Here is a 20,440-nt window from a genome sequence, read left to right as displayed (position 1 = left end):
TGGAGGTTTGATTGATAATTCCAACGTGCCCTCCGCCAGAGCTGCTCTTCCCCTAGTCGCTACAATGCTGGACATCAGGTACCCAATGCAAGCCTAGGCTTGCCTCTCCATCTATCCATATCGGGGCTTCATTATACCATACGCGAATGCTTTTTCATCATGTCATTCCACGCCGTTAACTTCTTTCTTCGGATGCAATCCAACTTCCTACGTCTGCATTGCGTTCGCGTCTGAGAAGCCCTGTGCCGCTGTCGTTGCAAAGTACCTGACGTCCACGTCGTCATCCTGTTGCAGCTTCTCCAGATTCGGCAGGATGCTCTTTGTAATGAGATCCGTCGCCTTCTGGCAGCCTTGACCTGGTGTACCGGCCTTCTCCAATGCAATGACGGTGCCTTGTTCTGGTAGCTGCTTGAGTGTGCTTACCAGGACACCATATGACTTTGCGACATTGAAACGAATGTTGGGAATGTCGTCGTTGACCAGCTTGTCCATCATTGGCAGGATTGACTGCTCAATGACATCGAGACTGAGGGCGGGGGCAAGGGTCTGACTAACATTAGTACAAGAAGAGAATGTGAAGGCGCTGAACTCACCGAAACAGCAAAACAAGTGGTCATGCGGTAGAGATAGTTGGGATGCTGGCCCATTGCCATGACCTTGGGAACAATGGCATCATTCGCCCACTCGACACCGAATACCTCAGTCAGCTTCTTAAGATTCTGCGTTGACGCTTCACGGATCGAGAAGACGGTGTCGCCGAGCCAGCTCATGCACAAGCTGCTGAGCTTCTCATCAAAGAACTTGACACCGAGCTGCGAGGCAAGGAGCGGAACGTATTCGATGATAGCCAATCGAACGCGCCATTGCTTGTCTTCGGCAAGCTGGACAATGGCAGGAAGGAGCGACTGCGACAAGAGCTCGATGCCAATAACGTTGTTGACAGACTCGAGTTTGGAGATGATGTTCAGACGCACGTCAGGGAACTCGTCCTTGAGCATCTGCAGGAACATGGGAAGGAGATGTGAAATGGTCCTGGGCGGCGTTAGTGGGCACGTGGTCACGCGTGGGCGGGTACATACTCCTCCTTGCCGAGAATTGGGGCCAGCCCACTAATTTGGGTTCCTAGAGCCGCGCGCACATGTTGAGACTGGTCCGAGACAAGCTCTTCTATGCTGGGCATGACATCGTGGAGAAGAGTCTCGCGCTCAAGTAGCGAGCAAAAGCCTAGTAGCGAAGATTAGCGTGATGTCACACTCCTGCCTTGATGCTTCCATACCTGGAATTTGCCCCGCGATCGCACTGCGAACTTCTGCCTCGGTGTCTTTCAATAGCTTTACGAACGCGGGCACGAGGTCTCGGTTGACAACCTCCTCGTCGACGGCTTTGGCAATCTAGCACGCATTAGCTCGGTTCGTGTCTTGGGAACCGAACCTCGCCTACCTTCTCAAATCGGTCTGCAACCATGTAGCGCACTCTCCAGCTCTTGTCTTCGAACAAACTCCTCAAAGCTGTCAAAAGCACACCGTGACTTGACTGCTGCTCCTTGGGCACGGCCTCGGCGATCGCGATGAGAATGTCGACGGTCAGAAGCCTGACGCTATCCTGGTCATCTGCCGCGAGGTGCTGGAAGAGCGGGATCATCTCATCGATGACAATCGCTGCGGGCATGGCCTTGATGAACTTGGCGAGGTTGTTCGCGGCTTGTCTTCGGACCATGGGGGTGTCGTCGTGCACCAGCTGGCCATAATGCTGTCGGAGCGCTTCTTGCGATGGAGGTGTGGCGCGCGAGTACGGCGTCTGGTAGAGACCAGTTGCAGAGATCTTTGAAGTGAACCAGTCTGCCTTGGACAGGCGCATGACTAGTGGTATGAAGGCATCTTCAATCTGCTGCTGTGACAGCTCCTCGCAGATCTTGTTGAGCGACTCGACAGCCTATACTTGTTAGACTTGCGACTGTGTGCTTGAATACCAACTGCGTACCTTCTCCCGTACGAGAGGCTCCTCTATCGCGGCAAGATTCTCCAAAGGTGAAAGGAGCACATGCGCGTACTCAGGGCCACCGACGTACTCGACAAATTTGCCCAGCTCCTCGCTCAAAGCTGTGAGCACCTCATCCTCGTCCTCGACAGACTCTGCATATAGGGTTAGCCTTTCCTCGCTTGGCATCTGCCTCTCGCATCTCCTTACCGTCTAGGAAGGGAATGAGCTCCTCCCGTGTTCGCTCTGCGCCAAGGGCAAGAGCGATTGTGTTGAGGCGGTGGATGGCATTCAATCGCAGAATGACATCGTCATGCTTCAGTTCGTCGATGAGCACGGCGATTGGGTAGAGCTCGTCGTTCTGGTTCGCTTCCATGTTGGGCAATCTATAGCGGGTGACGGAGAGGGCGTGTTAGGGCTGGCGACCGTCCTGGATGTGTGGCGGTGAAAGCGTCGATGGTGATGAAATCAAGCGTGGTGTCGTGATTTAGCTTGCCCCTGGCTAATTATAAGCTTGTGACAGCGGGGTGATGGAGCTCGAGCGCAGCGTGGTGTTGACGTACCTGCTGTTGGCGAGGAAGCGAAGAGGGGCTTGGGGCACCGACAGCGACAGGTGTAGCGGGCTTGGCGTGCGATGGGTGATTAGAGAGAAAGCTGTCTGCCCCGCGTCTTTTCTTGGTGGTGTGTCGTGTGTCGCGCGTTATGAGTTTGATATGTATAGGCCAGGCGGGAGAGTGGGCTGGTCTTTGGCATCGCTGGTTGTGTGCCAAGCTTTCTGAGCCTGATCCCTGCCGCGGGGCAAGCGCAGCCAACGACCGATCGATTTCCTCCAACATCGAACATCATCCTTCCAATTCCCATACCTCGACACTGTCAGCACCATAGAAGCCTGCAGAGAAGATGAAAGCTAGATAGCAAGATTTCTTGGCCTCGAACATCCTCTACGTGGCTTGGACCCTTGAACTGCTAGCAAACAACGCCGAGGAATAGTGGTACAGTGAAAACGTATTTCTCGACAATTGAGGTGTTTGGGGGAAATGGATAATATTGAAGATGCAGCTTCGCCCAAGCCTAGTGGTGTGAATGAGACGGAGCCGCTTCTGCAACGACGGGCATCTGGCGGATCACAACAGAGCCAACAGCTGACGAAGCAACTCACTACCCGCCATGCGTTCGCTGTGCTTGTCACCCTCCAAATAGGATCAGGAATTTTTGCCTCGCCTGCTCAGGTGGACAGCAACGTACCTTCGCCTGGAGCAGCCTTACTCGTATGGATCCTGGGTGGTCTCTTGTCATGGGCTGGTGCTGCATCATTTGCAGAGCTCGGTGCCGCACTTCCTCTCAATGGAGGCATGCAGGAATATTTACGCCATGTATACGGAGACACAGCTGCTTTTCTAATGGCCTGGATCTATATCGTCGCAGTCAAGCCCTCATCAATGGCAATACAGAGCATTGTCATTGCAGAATCGATCGGCTCGGTAGGGTCTGTTCAAGTCGGCAACCCCGAAAGCGCGACGCTGCTTAAAATTATTGCAGCAATCAGCTTTGTACTCATGGTTTTGCTCAACTCTATCAACACCAGGTTCACGCTACGGCTCAGCGAATCCTTTACTGTCTTCAAGATAGGCACCGTCGGTCTGATAGTACTGGGAGGACTCGTGGCTGTTATTGCTCACTTTGTGAATCCTCATTCGTCTCTGTCAGGATCTAGTGATTGGTACTCGAAGAACTGGTTCGACAGTAGGCCAACTACATCCAACGGACATACTATCGACTGGACGTCCATGGGTGCGTGGGACCGGTATGGCCATTACTGTGCAGCAATTTATGGTGGGCTTTGGGCTTATGACGGTTGGGACAACGTAAGTATTCTTCGTGGAGCCGGTCAACAACTCCTTCATGTCGACTGACGTGACCAATGCAGGCGAATATTGTCGCGAGCGAGATTCGTGACCCTGGGCGTGCACTGCCGCAAGCCATCAAGGCCGCCATGATCGTGGTACTAAGCTCCTTCGAACTTGTCAACATTGCGTACTATGTGCTTCTGCCATGGCACCAGATCAGTGCCAACAACGCTGTAGCTGTTTCAGCTGCCTCTGCACTCCTTGGTCGCCCTGCTGGCATTGCCATTACACTTTTGGTGGCTGTATCATGTGCTGGGTCGATCACAAGTAACGTCTTCTCTGTCGGCAGGCTCACAATAGCTGCATCGCAGAGGAACTATCTTCCTGCGATGTTCAGCAAACGAGGTTTGCCTAATAACAGGCCATCAGAGGAGCAGGAAGAGAGGATCTCGGTCTTTGATGCACCACTGTATGTCAACTAGCCTCTCGCTTTATCCCGTTGCTAACATAAGATACAGCTATGCTAATCTCCTCACACTCATCATAACATTAATCTATATCTCTACTGGTAGCTTTCGAGCGCTGCTGACCTTCGTCGGAATGGCCGAATGGGTCTTCTATGTGAGCACGGTCGTCGGCTTGCTCATACTACGCCGCAGGGAGCCCCAGCTCGAACGACCATACCGCCCTACAATCATCCTTCCTATCGCCTTTGTTGTGGTTGGAACGCTCGTCATCCTTCGGTCGGCCATGTTTGCACCTATGCAGAGCGGGTTGCTTGCAGGACTGTTGGTTGTTGGCGCACTCGTGAGTCGTTTACGTAGCCGCTGAACTAGCGACATAGACCGACTTCATTAATCGATACATCGCATCGAATTGTCAAACACGCCAATTTACTCGTCGTAGGTAGTGTTCCAAATTCTTTGCTTCATCCACCATTCGAGTGCAGTGCCTTCACCACAGGCTTCAGCGTGAATATGATGTCCGCCACCAAGTAAAGTGGTTGCCTACGCCAGACTCAACGCCCTCGTAATCCGAAGTCAGAGTAACGCATCATGCGCCAATGTCTACATCACGCATACTGGTGTGCGTTCACCCCAGTTTGAAACAACTCTGCCGGTAAGTGACGCGGGGGCGGCTGCTTACACCGCGGCGACTACGGCTCGCGCCGTGCTTACTCGGTCGATCTTGACTGGGAGTCGCATCGGAGATTTATTGCTCAACGGAAGATTGGAGGGTACGCGTGTGGGACGTGTTGAAGGGAGTCCATGTATTTTTTCTGTGTGCGAAATCGCGCCAAGCATCCATGTATGTAGTTCCGGTCGATGCGCCCTCTGAAGTATAAAAGGTTTGTCTTGCTCGCTTCTTTCCACCAAATATCAAAAATGCCATCTTGCGGGTTATTCCTAAAAAAAACGACTAGTTCTCTGCTCCAAGTATCCAAGAATAACGACAAGGAGAACTTTATGATTCTTTGCTCCTGCTCCGACTAAAATACGAGTTCGCACTTGCCATGACTTCTGGGATTTCGAAACCGAGTACCAAAAGCTAACGCTGAACTTTTGATGTGTTTGAGCGAGGAGATGTGCAAAAAAATACCTTTTGTCCGCTAGCATGATATTGTACTGGCTTTCTGCAAATGACCAGAACCAAGTTCGATGTGTGGAGAAGTGCTTCAATGCTTATAAACAAGCCTTTACCAACCAAGGAGGTCCACAAAGCTGCGCATATAAAGCTCTCTCGTCCTCCTCTGTTCTTCCCTCCCTACTACAGCTCGCCATTCCTAACGCATCAAACAATGCATGTCTGCGGTAAGATTATGAGTTCTGCCCTTTCCGAAAAGTGATCAAGAGAGGAGCAGATATCCGCTCTACTTCTCTGAACTTCTAAAGTTAAAACAACAACCTGGCATGTGACCAACGCAAAATCGACCATTAGGCGAACATATGGCATCTCGAAAACCCCATCTAAACCGCTGCCATGTTTTCGAACAAGCAAGCCTTTTGATTTTGCGGCAAGTACAGTGTAGAAAGACAATGCAGAACGGCGTTGCGATGACCCGTCCTATAATATAGCCTAAAGAAGTCATTCGGTGTGTTTGCATCCGTCTAGTGGGAGATGTAAAGATCTTGTATTCTTCGAGCAAAACTTTTGGCTTATCTCTTTCGTGAACTAGAGCTCACTACAAGACGATTGTATGTCCGTCTTTTCTTGCGGTCGAGTGCACTAAAACCGCTACTACAAAACGATGGAATGTCGGTCTCTTCTGCGGTGTCTAAAGTCTACATCGTTGTCATGGAACGACCGTCCGTCTGTGCCTTTGAAAAAACACTACAAAAGAGACCACCTATGCCTCCTCCTCGTCTTTCCGAAAAACATCCCGACAACGATCCGATATTTGCTCTGCCGTGCGGTGCTTCGTTACGAAACATACTTTTAGATGCAATGATGATGATCACTACCTTTCCCTACAACTGATCAACCCGTCCACTTCGAGATCATCGGTAATAATGTAACACATCCAATTCTACAAAAGGGGGTATCTCAAACTACACTGCACGCACAAAAACAAACAGACATCTACACCCTACGCCCTCGCACTCGCGTTCAAATCCAACGTCCTCCCCTCCACCCCTTCTGCCTGCTTCCTCATAATCGCCCAATCGACCCCATCGGTCTCGACCTTCGTCTCCTCAGAACCCGTATCCGCACTCGGCCGCCTCATCTCATCCTTCGCTTCTTCCACCGTAAGATGATCCTGCTTATCAGCCGACTGATCGATATTCTCATCAGATTGATTCTTCTCACCGCCGGCGGCGAGATGGACGTTCCCAACCATATCCTCTGGCTCCTGCTGTTCTTTAATATCCGTCGGCTTCGCCGAACCCATCGGTCGCTCGAGCGGCTTCATGTCGTTTGTGCCCTTGTGTTCGAGCGTGGTGATGGGCGCGGTGCTACTCCGATTGAGTCCACGATGGCCGCCATCAAGTCTCATCTTCGCGCCCTCGCGATCCATGCTTTGTTTCTCTTTAGTTACTTGTTTCTCCGTTTTTGCGTGCGGGATAGAGCCTTGAACTGGGCGGTCGGTGGCGTATTCTTTGCTTTTGCGGGGCACGCGCTGGCCTTCTTTTTTGTCGCCCAGGCCGAGCAGTGAGCCTACGAGGCCAGGCTTATGGTGCTTCTTTTCGTCGTTCATGCCTTGTTGGAGGGCTTGCCAACGTGTACTGACTTTCTGCTCGATGATGTCGCGCTTCTCGACGGGCTTGTTTGAGCCTTCTTTGGCTTCGTCGATGCGGGCGACGCGGGCTTGGGTCTCGAGCAACTGGAGTTCGCGCTGACCCTGGGCGATGCGCGCGCGGCGTAGATAGTTGGTGGGTTGGTATCGCTTCATGTATTCTGCGTCCAGACCCTTCATCAGATATGCGCCAGGCCCGATGATAGCTGCAATGTCTTTGAGGACAAAACCACCGATGCCAAAGCCTACGCCTCGAGCTGCGCCTACGACGCCTTTCTGTTTTGCTCCGCGAATCGGTTGAGTGACGAGACCTGTGACACCATCTTTGACTCCATAAATAAGCTCGTCACGACCGGCGCGCAGGCCAGAGTGGAAGCCGGTGACTCTCGGAGGCCTGCGAACAGTCTCGTCTCCATAGAGACGAGGTGCGTTGTGAAAGCCTTGCGTCAAAGCTAGGGTGAAGTTCATAGGGAAGCGCGCGATTGCACCGCCCGTTTTCCTAAACCCGGCGCCTGCTTCATGAGCAAGCTCTTCTCCGAGTTCTTCCTCAGGCTCTTCCAGCTTTGACAGCGACGACTCTCCTCGCTTTGCAGTTGGACGGCCGTTCTTTTCCTGCTTCTTCTCCGAGCCCTCTGCCACAGCGCCATCGACTGTGCTCGAATTCACCCTAGACAGCGTGGACTTCTGATGTTGCTTCCTCTTCTGAATGGCGCGCTTCTTCTCCCTCAGCTTCTCGCGCTTCTGTATGCTCTTGCCCATCTCAACCGGTACACCTCCAACGCCCGTGGCTGCATCTGTGAGACTTGTCATGATGCTGCCCCAGACACCTGTCAGCGGTTCACCAGGGCCACCAAAATCGTTCCACTCGTAATGTCGCAAGAGGCGGAGTTCATTCCACTTAAGTTTCTTCTTCTCAACCAGGAGGTCTGCTACAAGTGCGGAAAGCTTGACATCAGTGTTCTTGATTTTCCAGGTCGCTACACGGTTGTCGAGAAAGTCACAGCGCATGCTGCCCTCCCCACGTAGTGGAAGTGATCGATGAAAAGAGCGTACGGCATTAAGCGCACCATCGCCTTCATCTTCAATGCTTTTCGCAATCTTCTTGACATTCTCCCTGGCCTCCTCAGTGAGACATTGCTTGATGCCCTCGGCAAGACGTTCCGCGTTGAGCTTCTTGTATGGTATGCAATCGTGTGCTCCAGCCTTTGCCTTGCTGACCATGGCACCCCAGAATGGTTGATCACCAAAGAAGGGTACGATCATCGTAGGCCTAGCGGTCTTTAATCCAATAGCGGTTGTACCCGCACCGCCGTGGTGGACGACTGCAGCGCATCGCGGAAAGAGCCAGTCGTGAGGAGTGTTTTCCAGCATGAAGATGTTGTCGGGGCAATCTGAATTTGAACCAAACCCACCCCAGCCCTTCGAAACCAAGGCGCGACAGCCAGCGATCTTGACGGCTTCAAAGATTAGTTTGGTGAACTCATCCGGATCGTCAACAACAATTGAGCCGAATCCGATATACACGGGTGGGTCGCCATTGTCCAAAAATTCCTTCAGATCATCTGGCGGAGTAAAGCTGGATGCGAGGTCGAGGAACACGAATCCTGTGACGTCGATTTCCGGGCCCCAATCTTTCGGCTTGGCAATGAGGCTGGGAGACCACATGTAGGTGTATGGAACTTTGAGTCGGTAGAGTTGGCCTGGCGCCCAGAGAGTGCTGACCTCCTCCAACCGCAGAATTTTGGAACGGAAGCGATTAATGAGATCGCCCAAGCCTTGCCAAGTCATCATTTCTACGAGCGGGTATGACATGAAGTTGCTGTACGTGGCCTCGACGTTGCTGGTTTTGATGTTCGCTAGAGGATGCGGGAAGTGGACTGTGGGGGTATAGGGAAATCTGTCAAAGTCAGCAATGATTGAAAGCGTGGGCAAGAATCAATACGCACGTGAACATCATATGCAGAGGTATACCGAGCTTCTCGGCGATGTGAGGAGGAGCAAAGCTAGGAGGGTTGGCGATTATTGCATCAGCCACGAAGGGTTCCTTGTCGCCCACTGCAAGGAGTTAGCAGAAATCATGCTTGAAGTACGGTCAAACACACTCATTTTGGCATTTGCCTTGTCGGTCTCGTCGTCGGTTGCGTTGATGCATGCCCGCCACATCCCTTGAAACATCTCGTACATCTGAGCTCTTCTCCGACCAATCTCACCTTCCTTGATGGTGTCGAGGTTTGGAATCAGGCCGGGGTTCTTCACCATGAAGGCCATGAGCTCAGCCGGGTTGCCACCAATGGAGAAGAACTCGAGCCCGGAATCCTTCTCCACAAAGTCCTTGAACGAGGGATGTGTTGCCATCCGTACCCTATGCCCGTAGTCGTTCTGCAGTATCTTGCCTATCCGAATGAAGGGCTGTATGTCTCCCCGGGACCCGATGATGATTATGACGATGTTGAGCTTTACCCTCCGCGAAAGGTCGTGTTCCATCTCATCGTCCTCGGGTGCGATCTTCTGGGCCTCAATATCTCTCTTGTCATATCCAGTCAAGTCGTCCTCATTCTTGGTGTGTTTGCTCAGCACCGCGCCCAGCGCCTTCGCCAAATAACCCTGGTCGCCATCCTTCTCCAGCAGACTAAGCTTCAGGCGCCCATCCGACTTTGATATTCTGCCTCGAGTCGTGAGCGCCTCATTGGTGAACTTGAGGCGAGAGAACGGCCCAGCAGTGCTAGTGCGGCGTTTCTTAGATTCCTCCCCGGCTATTGCGTTGTTGTGACTGAGGCTCTTGTTGGGCGTGCGCTCATCTTCGGAGGAGTCGGATTCGGACGAGTAGGGATCGAAGGTGACAGCTGTTGCTGGCTTATACAACAACTGTGACGAGTTCTGTCTGCGAGGGCCAGATTGTAGTCTGCCGAGGAGTGAGTGCTTAGTTGACGGCTTCGGTCGCTCCGTCGCCCATCTTTGTTGCGTGGGACGCGATGATGCGGGCTCATCTTGCTGTGGTGCTGGGCTTGGTGAGTCTGTTTGCTTCTCAGGCTGCGTAGCGATTGCTTGTTGCGACATGCTCGCTGGAGACGGCCCTTTGGCAGCGCTCAGGCTAAGCTCGTTCCCTGTCGCAAGGGCTGGGGTGGTGCCGATATTCGGGAAAATGGGTTCGTTGATGATGGTCCCTGTCGGCGTGACATTGTGATGTAGCTGGCTACTCTGAGCCATCGTGTGTGGGGAAAGAATGGCAGATCTGTGGAGCCCGTAGAGTTTGAGCGCTCGCCGGGGTTCTGTTGTTTGATGTGAATATGACGAAATGCAAGATTAGTAGCGGCCTGGGCAAACGCGATCAAGTTTCGGCGGCAGGTGCCAGCGAACCGTAATGGTGAAGTCAGGGGACTTCAACTTGGAAAGTTCGAGCTACCCTAAGTGTGTTGGCAGATATTGGCAAACGCGTGCAAGACGCCTCTTTTGCATAGCGTCGATCGCGCCGATATTATTGTGGCGTCACAGCAAGCGTCCAGGCACATGTTGGCGCATTTTCGAGCTCCTCAGCCCAGGCGCAAGGCGGTTAAACTCCGCATTAGTGGCCGGGCTACCCGCATGGATGCGGCGCACGTGCGATGATGTCATGAATCTCCTGTTCCTGATTGCTGACACCCCGGTTGGGCAGCATGGGATTGTGCCATGGCATTCTGTGCCGTGCGCCAGCCTTGCCCACTGAATTGCGCAACGCTGGGATGCTGGTCTGTAAAAGTAGCCAGGAATTCTTCGTGTATTCTAGAGGACCCTGAATGATATCTAGTGACATACAAAACATGTGATCACGCCCGCAAGATGGTGTGAATAACTAAATAAGCTGCACTCTGACCTCATCACTGTCCGAGCGATCCGAGGACAGTTTATTCACCGAAAATTCCTTCACCGTCCAAAGCCGAGGCCGTAAAACACCGCCTTCACAACGTCTGTCGCCCAGCCCGTCCAACCTCGGCCGATTTGGACGAGGTTCAGCAACTTGACCAAATTACGGTCAAAGGCGTCAACATCCTCCCAGTCGTCCGCGTAGGGCTCGAAACAAGCTGCTTCAATGCTGTCGGGCGTGCCAGGCGTCACGAGATCCCATTCGCCGGTGTCCTTTTGGCGAACATGCATCTTGGGGCCAATGACGAGTGATCGACCCAGTATTCGCGAGTCTGCCAGCATACGTGTTCCAGCATCGACAACGTCCTCGACCTTGCCCATGGCTCCGCCTGCTAGGACCAGTCGTGCGGGCATTGGAACGATTGGTGTGTCAATGAAGTATGGACAGAGCAAGTTGACGCGCACGCCTTGCAGACCGCTCGAGCAGCGCAGGCTTCTGAAAAGTCCCAAGACAGCATGCTTCGATGCGGCATACTGTGGTTGAATAGCGATGGGTGCAAGAGATGCAATAGAGCCAATGAACAGGAGATGACGGTCACGTGTTCGGGTTGCAGGGTCGCTGTCTATGCTGCAGTCCTTCGATCCAGGGTTCTTCGGCAGCCAGAAGTAGGCGAGATGCGTCGTATACATGACGCCAGTGCCGTTGACGTCCATGATCTTGAAGTCTGGCGGCGGGGGATTGGCACCGTCCAGGTTCTTTCCCCATTGCATGGAGTCGTCGCCCGCAATTCCAGCATTGGCAACAACAGTGTCCAGCCCGCCATGAGGGCTCAGCTTGACGGCCTCCTTGAATAGGTTGACCTGTGACTGCCAGTCTGTCACGTTGCACTGGACGAAGTGGACTTTGTTCTTGCCCGTCAGCTCCTTGTTGATATCACGGCACAGTGCATCGCCCTTCTGTACGTTGATGTCTCCGACGATGACGGTTGCGCCGTGTTTTGCCCAGTGTCGCACAAAAGCTGCGCCGAAGCCACTCGCTCCACCTGTGATGAGAATCACCTTGCCGTTGACCCAGTTCGCATCGTAGGGTTTGCGGATGTCGATCGGCGGGGACTGGCGAATGGTCTTGACCATGCTCTGGTTTTTGTATGTGTCCATGCTGGTTCGGGTCGGGTTTGAGAGACTGTAATCCAGTTGTGGTATATGTTTGCGGTGCAACGCAGTTGTGAGGTGGGCGAGACTACATGCAGGTGCTGAACCGTAGCTGGATTTGGACGTGCCGAGGCACGCTGGCGGAAGGAGAGCTTTCCGACATGACGGCGCGGGGGAGCAGGTCCAGCAGGTGAGCAGCCATGTCGTAGTCTCTGTCTTGTGAAGATTGACTAAACCGAGACGTGGATTCGACCAGACGTGCGGAGAGGTTGCAAGCATCACTGGCCGGCATGACAGGACTCAGGTACGTGGGGCCGCTAGCGCCTTCCTGCTTGAAGGACCCTGGTCAACATTTTCATCCCACCAAACAACCCCGCCATATAGCAAACATTGCCCTCGTCCAGCATTGCCTCTATTCGCCGCTTCACTAGACTAAGCCATAGAGCCAGGCCGACTCACAATGGCCACCAGACCTCCCGCGCTCGATGTCTCCCCCACGCACCTCGTCGCGACGCTCTTCTACAAGTCTGACTCTCCACACTTCTTCCAGCACGCCGACCTATCACCGCGAAGTCCCAATGACCAGCTCCCCTCGGCGTCACTCGAAGCGCTCAAGGATGGCGCCGCACCCACCGAAAACCTCGCCGACTACCCTCTTGAGCCACCCACGCCCGGCCCCAGCGCGCTCGACAACCTCTACGGAAGCTATCTCAGCCAGAGCTGTCTGACAGATTTCTTCGTCACGCTCACAAATATACTTCCCGGCCTCGAGCAGAGCACGATAACGAGTCGGAAGCTGGAGGCTGCCAAGCTCTGTCGCGTGGTTGAAGTCACCTTCCCACTACCCAGCGCGTCACCCATTGCGCTCGAGACACTGCGGCGGGATGAGGCTGTGTCACGCTTTGAGCGCGAGTGGAATGTCGAGTGCGTTTTCCAGGCAGACAACATATACAGGCGGTACAAGAGACTTGCCGTGTTCGACATGGACAGCACTCTGATACAGCAAGAGGTCATTGACGAGATCGCATCGCTGATTGGCGTCGAGAAGGAGGTTTCGGCAATCACCGCAGCGGCAATGAACGGTGAACTGGACTTCGAAGCGAGTCTGAGGGCAAGATGCAAGCTACTAAAGGGCGTACCGAGCACAGTATTCGAGACACTGAGGCCACGAATAACACTCAACGAGGGCGTCAAGGAACTCATCACCGGCCTGAAGAAACTGGGCTTCAAGACCGCAGTCCTGAGCGGCGGCTTCACACCACTAACCTCCTGGATGGGCCAACAACTCGGCCTCGACTACGCCTTCGCAAACCACCTCGTCGTCTCCGAAGACGGCAAGACGCTGACCGGCGAGCTGACTGGCGAAATCGTCCACGCGCAAAAGAAGCGCCAACATGTTCTCGAAATCGCGGAGAAAGAAGGTATATTACTAGACCAAGTCATCGCAATCGGTGACGGCGCAAACGACCTTCCCATGATGGGCGTCGCTGGCCTCGGCGTCGCATTCCACGCGAAGCCAAACGTCCAGATGCAAGCGCCGGCGCGACTGAACTCGAAGAGCATGCAGGACGTGCTCTATTTGTTCGGCATCACCAAGGAGGAACAGCAGGTACTCCTGCAATAGTAATAATTAGAGCTCTTGTAGCAGACGGTGAGCGAGAAAAAGTAATGTTCTATACCCTACACGCAAATATACACAGCGTTATTGTTCGTGTTCTCCGTCTTTCCTTGGAATGTCTAGTCTGCATACTGATGATGATCATCTTAACCATGTGGAAACATCATGAAGGGTATGTATCGCATTTTGGAACTGAGGAATGATTCAAGAAGAGGCGAAGGCGATCCAGTGAAGCTTATTTGCATCTGCCTTAGACTAGCCTGATCTAGGTGCCGAGAGGTTTCCAGATGTATCCATAGCGATCTTTGAAGCTACAGACCACGGCGAAACACTCCAGGGTAGACTATCAGCTGCCAATGAACAAGTATTCGATGCGTCGCAGATTTCCGCCCAACACCCCAAGAATTCTTCAAACCACATCCGAAGAGCTTCTAGGCGTCTCTGTTGGTCCACTGCCGGTTGTGGATGCAGCGCCGGCAGTTGGCTACATTGCACACACCACAGCGCATTACAAAAGGAAGGTAGTCAACACCACACTCCTCGCATTCAACGCCATTCACAGGTCGCCAATCGTTTTCGTGAGCAGTAACAGGCGTGGCTGCGATAACGATGGGAGCTAGCGGGCGAGTAAGGTAGTCCTCATCGGCCTGCGGGCAAGTGCAGCTCTTCCACTTGAGGCCGCATAGATAGCAGAACTCGTGGCTGCAGCGGCATCTGAATTACAGTTGCGATCTCGGCCTTGATGTATGAACTCGGAGCATTCAGCGTTGGTTGGAGCAGTAGGTCGGATTTGGCGTCGCTAGCTCCTCGGTCTTCAGGTCAAACTTCTTGATCAGGTCCTTGGGTAGGACGGCGCGGCACGTAGCGAGTGGAACGGGGAGCTTGCAGCATCAAGGAGGGAAGAGGGTGGGGTTGTCGATGGCGCTCTGGAATAAGTCGACGAGACACTTGCGGCAGTATGAATGAGCATCTGGCTTGCACTTGATTGTAAGAGTGTTCTTGGTGGCGACTACGTCTATGCAAGCGCAGCACTTGACGAGCGTCTTCGTTCCAAGGATCTCGGACCTGGTGGCCGCCTTCACTTCACCATCCGTGACGGCAAACTCGTCGCGTGCGAAGGCAGCGGTTTATAGCTTTCGTGCCATATCCCATTGCTCGTCTTTGTCCAGGCCAGACGCATTGCAGAGGCTTGTCTCGTAGTCGTCTGAACGCTCATCGTGGGGGTCCTCGATAGTCACTCCTGCCAGCTCCACGGCGAGTTGATGGTCGGTAACAGCCTGTCGTTCTTCTTCCAATAGTCTGGAGAATGCAATGCGGTTGTCGTGCTCTTCTCTCAGGATCTTAAGCGTCAGTATCTGACCCTCCAGGACCTGCAGCTGTCGTTGAAGGTTGTAACGGAGGACGAGGAAGCTGGAGCGTGAGTCGCCGTGGGGGATCTCTTCCTCATTGTAAAGACCGTCGAGCAGGTCGTTGATGTCCTCGAGCTGGAGGTCGACTGCTAGCTTGGCCGTTGCCGTGTCCATTGAGCTGACTGGCACAGTTGATCTGGCGATCAATGGTATGGCGTTCCAAGGTAGACATAGCGGTAGGTGAAGGGCTGATTACGATGATATCTATTTTTACGCTAAAGGCCTTACTAGCATAAATGATGGGCTCTCGTGTTGAATGATAGGAGAGACCAGCTCAGGGTGCTCACCGCACCGAAGACTACCAAGACTAAGTAAGAGTAAGACATTATATGTGCATAGAAAAACTGACTGACACGAGAAAAGATTGACACCCGAACACAACTCATCCCGAAAAGAAAATTTTGCAATGAAAATCGCGAAAAAGACGATCATGAGTGATATCTAGCATAACCGCGCGCACCCATCGGCATGCTCATTGCCCACCTCTTCTTCGCAGAGTCAGTCGGGATCAGACTCGAGCAATCTTGTAGGCTGTCGACATCGTTGCCAATGACAGCAAAGCGGTTCCATGCATCAACAAATTTGGCAGCCCAAAGATCTTGGCTGTTGCCAAAGTCCGTCCAAGTCTTAGCAGTCTACAAACGTTAGCATCAGCAAAATTTGGGAGAGACTGTGTTGATTTTACCTGAGTGTCATTGGCCATCCGTAAGTCGCTATCCAGGCTGGATGGTGCGGTTCCAGACTGTGTCTCGACGTAGTATTTGGTGTCGCATACAGCCGGCGTAGAATCGAGCGGCTGGCCAACGTTGTTGGGGTCCGTCACAACTTGGATTGCAACGGAATGAGTGCCTAGCAGGGCAACAACATCATCAGAAGAGAAGCCCCGTGCGCTGAATGCAGCCAAGATACTGTCAACAGAGTCTTTGCTACTGGGCATCGAGTTCAAGGGAGCGGCGACAGAGCTATCGGTTCTTCCCACCAGTGCCTTGACGTTTGGTCCCAGTGGGCATGCAGAAATCGCGTATGCAGCGGCAAACTGTATCATGTCGGCTGCGCTCACTTTGTACTTGTTGGTCAGGTCCAAGAGTGTTTCGCAGATGAAGCTCAAGCCACCGTTCTCAGAGCGACTACATTCGTCGGTCAAAATAAGACTTCCGTCGCAGCCGTTGTTTATGCAATCATGGAATGGAGCGCGAATAGCTCCATGTGCCGCTCTGCCGCATGTCGAAAAGGTGCTCTGGAGTTCTTTGGCAACATCTGTCCATACGGCAGGGCAGCTGCTGGTTTGACGCGGCCAGAGACTGAAGGCTGATGTTGGCGCGATCAAAGCAAGGAGGATAGGGAAGCGGGAAAGCATCTTGATGGCAGGTAGAGAGGTCTACTAGTGAAATGATATTCTTGAAGAGATAGTAGCGATTATGCGTTCGAACGATGAGAAAGGAAGTAAGTGTAAGGAGATGAATGAAAAGAATAGTCATTACAAGATCATCATGTTATATCTCGCAAGTGGTATGAAGTCCATTTCTCGAGAGCGAGATCTGACAGGGACAGTGCATCTTTCGTTGACCCACATCCCGGTCGTCTGTTCGCTGTCAAGGCTGTTAGATTTGCCCCGATAAGATGCAACACGGTGAACGTAAACGGTGATGTTTGTCAGACGACACTAAGTTAGTGGATACGGTGTCGGCCAATTATTTTTAGGCACCGGCCTAACAAGTTCAACCCTCAACGCTTTTGTTAAGCATGTATCGTTATCAGACTCTTGTGGACTTTACTTTGTATCAGGCAGAAGTAGGTTTGCGACGCTGCGCAGAATAACCTCGCTTGATTAGGGGAGGTGAAACTTACTTGCTCAATTCGCCGGTATCCCGTGTTACCCTTGCACACTGTTCATACGCTCAGCCGCTGGTTTACCCTCTTTACACCACGTTTGCACGACAGCTCCAATATGCTGTAGTCTTTCCATCTTGCAGTTTGGGCATGGCGCTGACTGCAACCAATGTTCTAACGGTCGATCATGGCCTTTCTTACGCACCGAGGGCTCTCATGACCCACATATAAGATCGCGCTGACAGCGATCACGGATCGCGAACGCGGAGACCCGGACGTAAGATTCCCTCCGGGTGATCCATCTCCTTGGGCAATACAAATGCTGAGGGAGGTGCGCTGTAGTTCTGTTTCCCGACACTTTGGGAAGGTCGACAGAGCTCCTTTGACTGACATCTCCAGTGTTGTGATTTCTTTGAGCTCGAAAAATCCATCTCTTTGCACTCATCCAAATGATCGCTGGACTTCGCCAATCTCAGGCCAAAACCTTGTCGTGGTAACCTTCCGCGTCGCCACGCTACGTCCAAAGGACCGACTTTCATCTCCCTCCGACCTCATCAATCCATCCCGTTGACGGAGATTCAATTTTTCAGCGATGCCTTCATTGGCTGCGTAGTGCTTACTCTACGCTGGCGACCGTCCGTGGAACCGCGCCGGTTTCCGAGGCGTATACAGAGATCGGTCGTTCTTTTGCCTAGGTCGGTTCGGCCGTTGGGCGCCCAACATGCCAGCGAACTTCGTCGTACCGGCGTGCTGTGCATGCTGTGGCCCTCTCAAGGAACGCCTGTCGAAGATGCGTGCAATCGCAGCGCACGGAAAACAACAACAAGCTGGGTCGCGATGAGTCGAAGACTTGTGCGTGTTGAGATTGTAATGATGATGTTTACAAGACACCCGTGGACGTCGGGTTCTTCGGGTTCTGTCGGCTTGGCGAGCGAGGCTCCAAGCGAAAGCGAAGGAGTGCTGCCTACGACCTTGGAATACAATGTCACTGCGTTTACTTCATTCATGTCCGACCAGAACAAATGCAACACAATTCGAGAAACGTCAGCATGGTATATTATGATAAGATGAAGCAAGTGTTGGTCTATTAATGCGTCTGACCTAAGCCTGACCAGTGCTCCTGGGATAGTCCCGAAACCCAATCATAGCGGCGCGAATGAATCCGGTCAAAACTACATTCAATCAGCTCAAGGAGGCTGCGTGCTTCTAAATTTACCCGGTGGTACAGTGGTTCCCTTCTAGAGCGACCCTAGACTTATCTCACGTCTTCATTCTAGAGCTGCGCAACCGCATTTATGGTTTCATCATTGCGCAGACCTTAGAGAATCGTGTCTGGATGGCACGGAGGTCGATCCGAAAAACTTTAAAGAGTGGCCCAGTACACCGCTGGGCTACGGCAAGACCGTATATGGGTTTGACGCAAGCTTGCCGGCTTTTGAGACATGAATTCCGTCCGCTGTACATGGGTGCACTGCGATACTCCACGTCTCTAGATAATCTTGCTGAAGTCATTGAATTGGTTGAGCTGCGGGAAATGAAGCGCGATATTGGAACGATACTGGATGATCTCGAGCAATGGCCGCTCCCTGCACGCGGTATCGATCTCCTCCAATTCTTCAACATCATCCAGTCTCAGTCGGAGAAGATGAACGTGCACGGCATTGGCTATCCTGTCGACTATCCTTATGACATTCCCTCGTACCTGCCTGGGTTCTGGATGCGAATGCGCGGCTACATGACTGAATTTACAAGTCGGATCCCCCATCTGAGGCTCCTGTCGAAACCTGATTCACACCCCTCAAGCGCCATGGATGACCTTGAGCACTTACTTCAAATAACAATCCCGCCTATGGATGACAAATCGCGCAACCAAAGAGAAGCAGATTCGTACGTATGGCGATTTGTAAGATCAGTTCATCTTGAGATAAAAGATTGCACTGTCGAATGTCACCGTGGAGATGATCGATTCACTAGTCAAATTACATCTCAACGCGATAAAGGCAACCCGAGATACTTTTCGAAACGAATAATGGGTTACGGAGCTAGAAGATAGCCTAGGCGCAGTAGAACCTGCAAGGCTCGCAACAAGGTACTATCCCATAGCATTAGTACCCGCTACGTGTGACAACTACATTGCCTTCAGATACTTCTTAAACGATATTGTAGCATGATGTAAATCATCCCGAGTGGGTTATCTTGGATCCTTCTATTGTTGTATTGGACTTATGTCTTTCCTCCCTGCCAGGAGCAGAACTCCTGGACGTTACGGCTGACCATCACCGTCATCCAAGATTTTAGACATCGAAGCGCATGGTGTAGTACGATATGTGCATCCATGTCTACTGCGGCTGCTTCTCAAGTCATCGAAATTTGTGTCAAGAGCATCACGACAAGAACCTGAAAGACATGAGCCGACAGGTTACTCACAGAAGACATGTTTGTATCTCTGTGGTCTCACAATGATCGAGGACTGACAGAAGAAATGTAAAAGCGTTGATTGAAGAAGCTATACGCAGCTCCTCGGCCTGTTGACAGGAAGGTGTGGACGTATTCGACATCTCTGGGATGCACCAGAGTACGTACATTCAGCCTTCATCCCACCCATGAATAAACCCAGCATGCCTCCAAGCTCTAGCAAAGAAGGAGATTAAGGCGTTCGTGGCTTCCTGACTCCATGATATACCCGTGTCTTGCTGCTTAGTACCTATGGACAGAAGCTAAATCGAAGACCCCGTTTTGTGTCCACCGGAACACGAGAGATTGATCACTCCGGCCCGCGTGCATGACACCTCTCAGAATCGCCCTGCCTAATGTCCTATCCTCGGTCTCCTTGATGTCCAATCCCTGCTGACGAAAGAATTCACTCTCGCCTCCGTAGTTGTCCTTCATGAAAAAACGCTCAGCTGGGATGTACAAGCGCGTTCCGTCGAACCCCAACGCCATCGGATATTTCATCTTGAACGCCTCCCACTTCTGCACCTCAGCCTTGTTCCACGAGCAAGGCATCATGTCCGGATCACCCGGTGCGAAAGCTGACGGTTCGAATACATGGCTGCCTGGCGGAAGGACGTCGACTGTGACGAGATGGTCGTCTTCCTTTGTGCATGTGATTTGTTCGCGTGATTCGCTTAAGATACCGCCCTTCTCACCCTTGCTGGTGTCGACTATGTCGTCGTCGAAGATGCCTTGTCCGATGACATTGCAGTCGTAGTCTGGCACGTGGAGGACGTCATGCAGCGTGATAGTCGTGGTGATGCCGTCAACGCAAGTTTGTAGATCGACGGTGCCGACGCCGAAGACGGGGGTGCCATCGCCACCAGCAGAAATGGATCCAAGTCTCGAAGCCCAAGGTGTGTAGGTTTGGAACGATCCTCGATCCTTTGCGACGCTGAGAGCATTAGCGCACATTATTGAATGATTTTGAAAGACTTACTGGACGTTGGACTGGTTCAAGATGACCCAGTTGGGGCGCAGAAGTTCTGTGGCTGCTGCCATGCTGTCGTCATGTGTCAGTAGTGAGATCGAGTGGAGT

At 52.5% G+C, this 20,440-nt stretch overlaps 9 protein-coding genes across 9 annotated transcripts; 4 read left to right on the top strand and 5 right to left on the bottom strand.

The window, feature by feature from the left end:
• Window positions 1–207: 207 nt before the first annotated feature.
• On the bottom strand, window positions 208–2,915 carry SNOG_11782 (hypothetical protein; the record flags this gene model as incomplete). Its single annotated transcript, XM_001801968.1, has 9 exons — window positions 208–546; window positions 594–1,032; window positions 1,080–1,224; window positions 1,277–1,391; window positions 1,432–1,932; window positions 1,981–2,132; window positions 2,188–2,363; window positions 2,541–2,635; window positions 2,841–2,915. The coding sequence occupies 9 exons, from the start codon at window positions 2,913–2,915 to the stop codon at window positions 208–210; spliced, it is 2,037 nt and encodes a 678-aa protein (XP_001802020.1).
• Window positions 2,916–3,014: 99 nt separating this feature from the next.
• On the top strand, window positions 3,015–4,306 carry SNOG_11781 (hypothetical protein; the record flags this gene model as incomplete). The annotated part of the gene is made up of 2 exons (XM_001801967.1): window positions 3,015–3,842; window positions 3,905–4,306. 2 exons carry the CDS (start codon window positions 3,015–3,017, stop codon window positions 4,304–4,306), a joined length of 1,230 nt encoding a protein of 409 aa, XP_001802019.1.
• A 2,024-nt stretch (window positions 4,307–6,330) lies between these two features.
• On the bottom strand, window positions 6,331–10,266 carry SNOG_11780 (hypothetical protein; the record flags this gene model as incomplete). The annotated part of the gene is made up of 3 exons (XM_001801966.1): window positions 6,331–8,956; window positions 9,006–9,114; window positions 9,162–10,266. The coding sequence occupies 3 exons, from the start codon at window positions 10,264–10,266 to the stop codon at window positions 6,412–6,414; spliced, it is 3,759 nt and encodes a 1,252-aa protein (XP_001802018.1). The 3' UTR covers window positions 6,331–6,411.
• A 529-nt stretch (window positions 10,267–10,795) lies between these two features.
• On the bottom strand, window positions 10,796–12,057 carry SNOG_11779 (hypothetical protein; the record flags this gene model as incomplete). Its single annotated transcript, XM_001801965.1, has 1 exon — window positions 10,796–12,057. One exon carries the CDS (start codon window positions 12,055–12,057, stop codon window positions 10,960–10,962), a length of 1,098 nt encoding a protein of 365 aa, XP_001802017.1. The 3' UTR covers window positions 10,796–10,959.
• A 454-nt stretch (window positions 12,058–12,511) lies between these two features.
• Window positions 12,512–13,675, top strand: SNOG_11778 (hypothetical protein; the record flags this gene model as incomplete). Its single annotated transcript, XM_001801964.1, has 1 exon — window positions 12,512–13,675. The coding sequence occupies one exon, from the start codon at window positions 12,512–12,514 to the stop codon at window positions 13,673–13,675; it is 1,164 nt and encodes a 387-aa protein (XP_001802016.1).
• A 146-nt stretch (window positions 13,676–13,821) lies between these two features.
• SNOG_11777 (hypothetical protein) lies at window positions 13,822–14,289 on the top strand (the record flags this gene model as incomplete). Its single annotated transcript, XM_001801963.1, has 2 exons — window positions 13,822–13,841; window positions 14,052–14,289. The coding sequence occupies 2 exons, from the start codon at window positions 13,822–13,824 to the stop codon at window positions 14,287–14,289; spliced, it is 258 nt and encodes an 85-aa protein (XP_001802015.1).
• Window positions 14,290–14,559: 270 nt separating this feature from the next.
• Window positions 14,560–16,435, bottom strand: SNOG_11776 (hypothetical protein; the record flags this gene model as incomplete). The annotated part of the gene is made up of 4 exons (XM_001801962.1): window positions 14,560–14,772; window positions 14,812–15,200; window positions 15,539–15,713; window positions 15,764–16,435. 4 exons carry the CDS (start codon window positions 16,433–16,435, stop codon window positions 14,560–14,562), a joined length of 1,449 nt encoding a protein of 482 aa, XP_001802014.1.
• Window positions 16,436–18,350: 1,915 nt separating this feature from the next.
• Window positions 18,351–18,954, top strand: SNOG_11775 (hypothetical protein; the record flags this gene model as incomplete). Its single annotated transcript, XM_001801961.1, has 3 exons — window positions 18,351–18,366; window positions 18,402–18,795; window positions 18,909–18,954. The coding sequence occupies 3 exons, from the start codon at window positions 18,351–18,353 to the stop codon at window positions 18,952–18,954; spliced, it is 456 nt and encodes a 151-aa protein (XP_001802013.1).
• A 651-nt stretch (window positions 18,955–19,605) lies between these two features.
• Window positions 19,606–20,403, bottom strand: SNOG_11774 (hypothetical protein; the record flags this gene model as incomplete). Its single annotated transcript, XM_001801960.1, has 2 exons — window positions 19,606–20,296; window positions 20,342–20,403. The coding sequence occupies 2 exons, from the start codon at window positions 20,401–20,403 to the stop codon at window positions 19,606–19,608; spliced, it is 753 nt and encodes a 250-aa protein (XP_001802012.1).
• Between the last annotated feature and the right edge of the window lie 37 nt (window positions 20,404–20,440).

The sequence above is a fragment of the Parastagonospora nodorum genome (assembly GCF_000146915.1).
Source record: "Parastagonospora nodorum SN15 chromosome Unknown scaffold_20, whole genome shotgun sequence".
Taxonomy (NCBI): Eukaryota; Fungi; Ascomycota; class Dothideomycetes; order Pleosporales; family Phaeosphaeriaceae; genus Parastagonospora; species Parastagonospora nodorum.
This window is presented reverse-complemented; position numbering and strand designations above follow the sequence as displayed.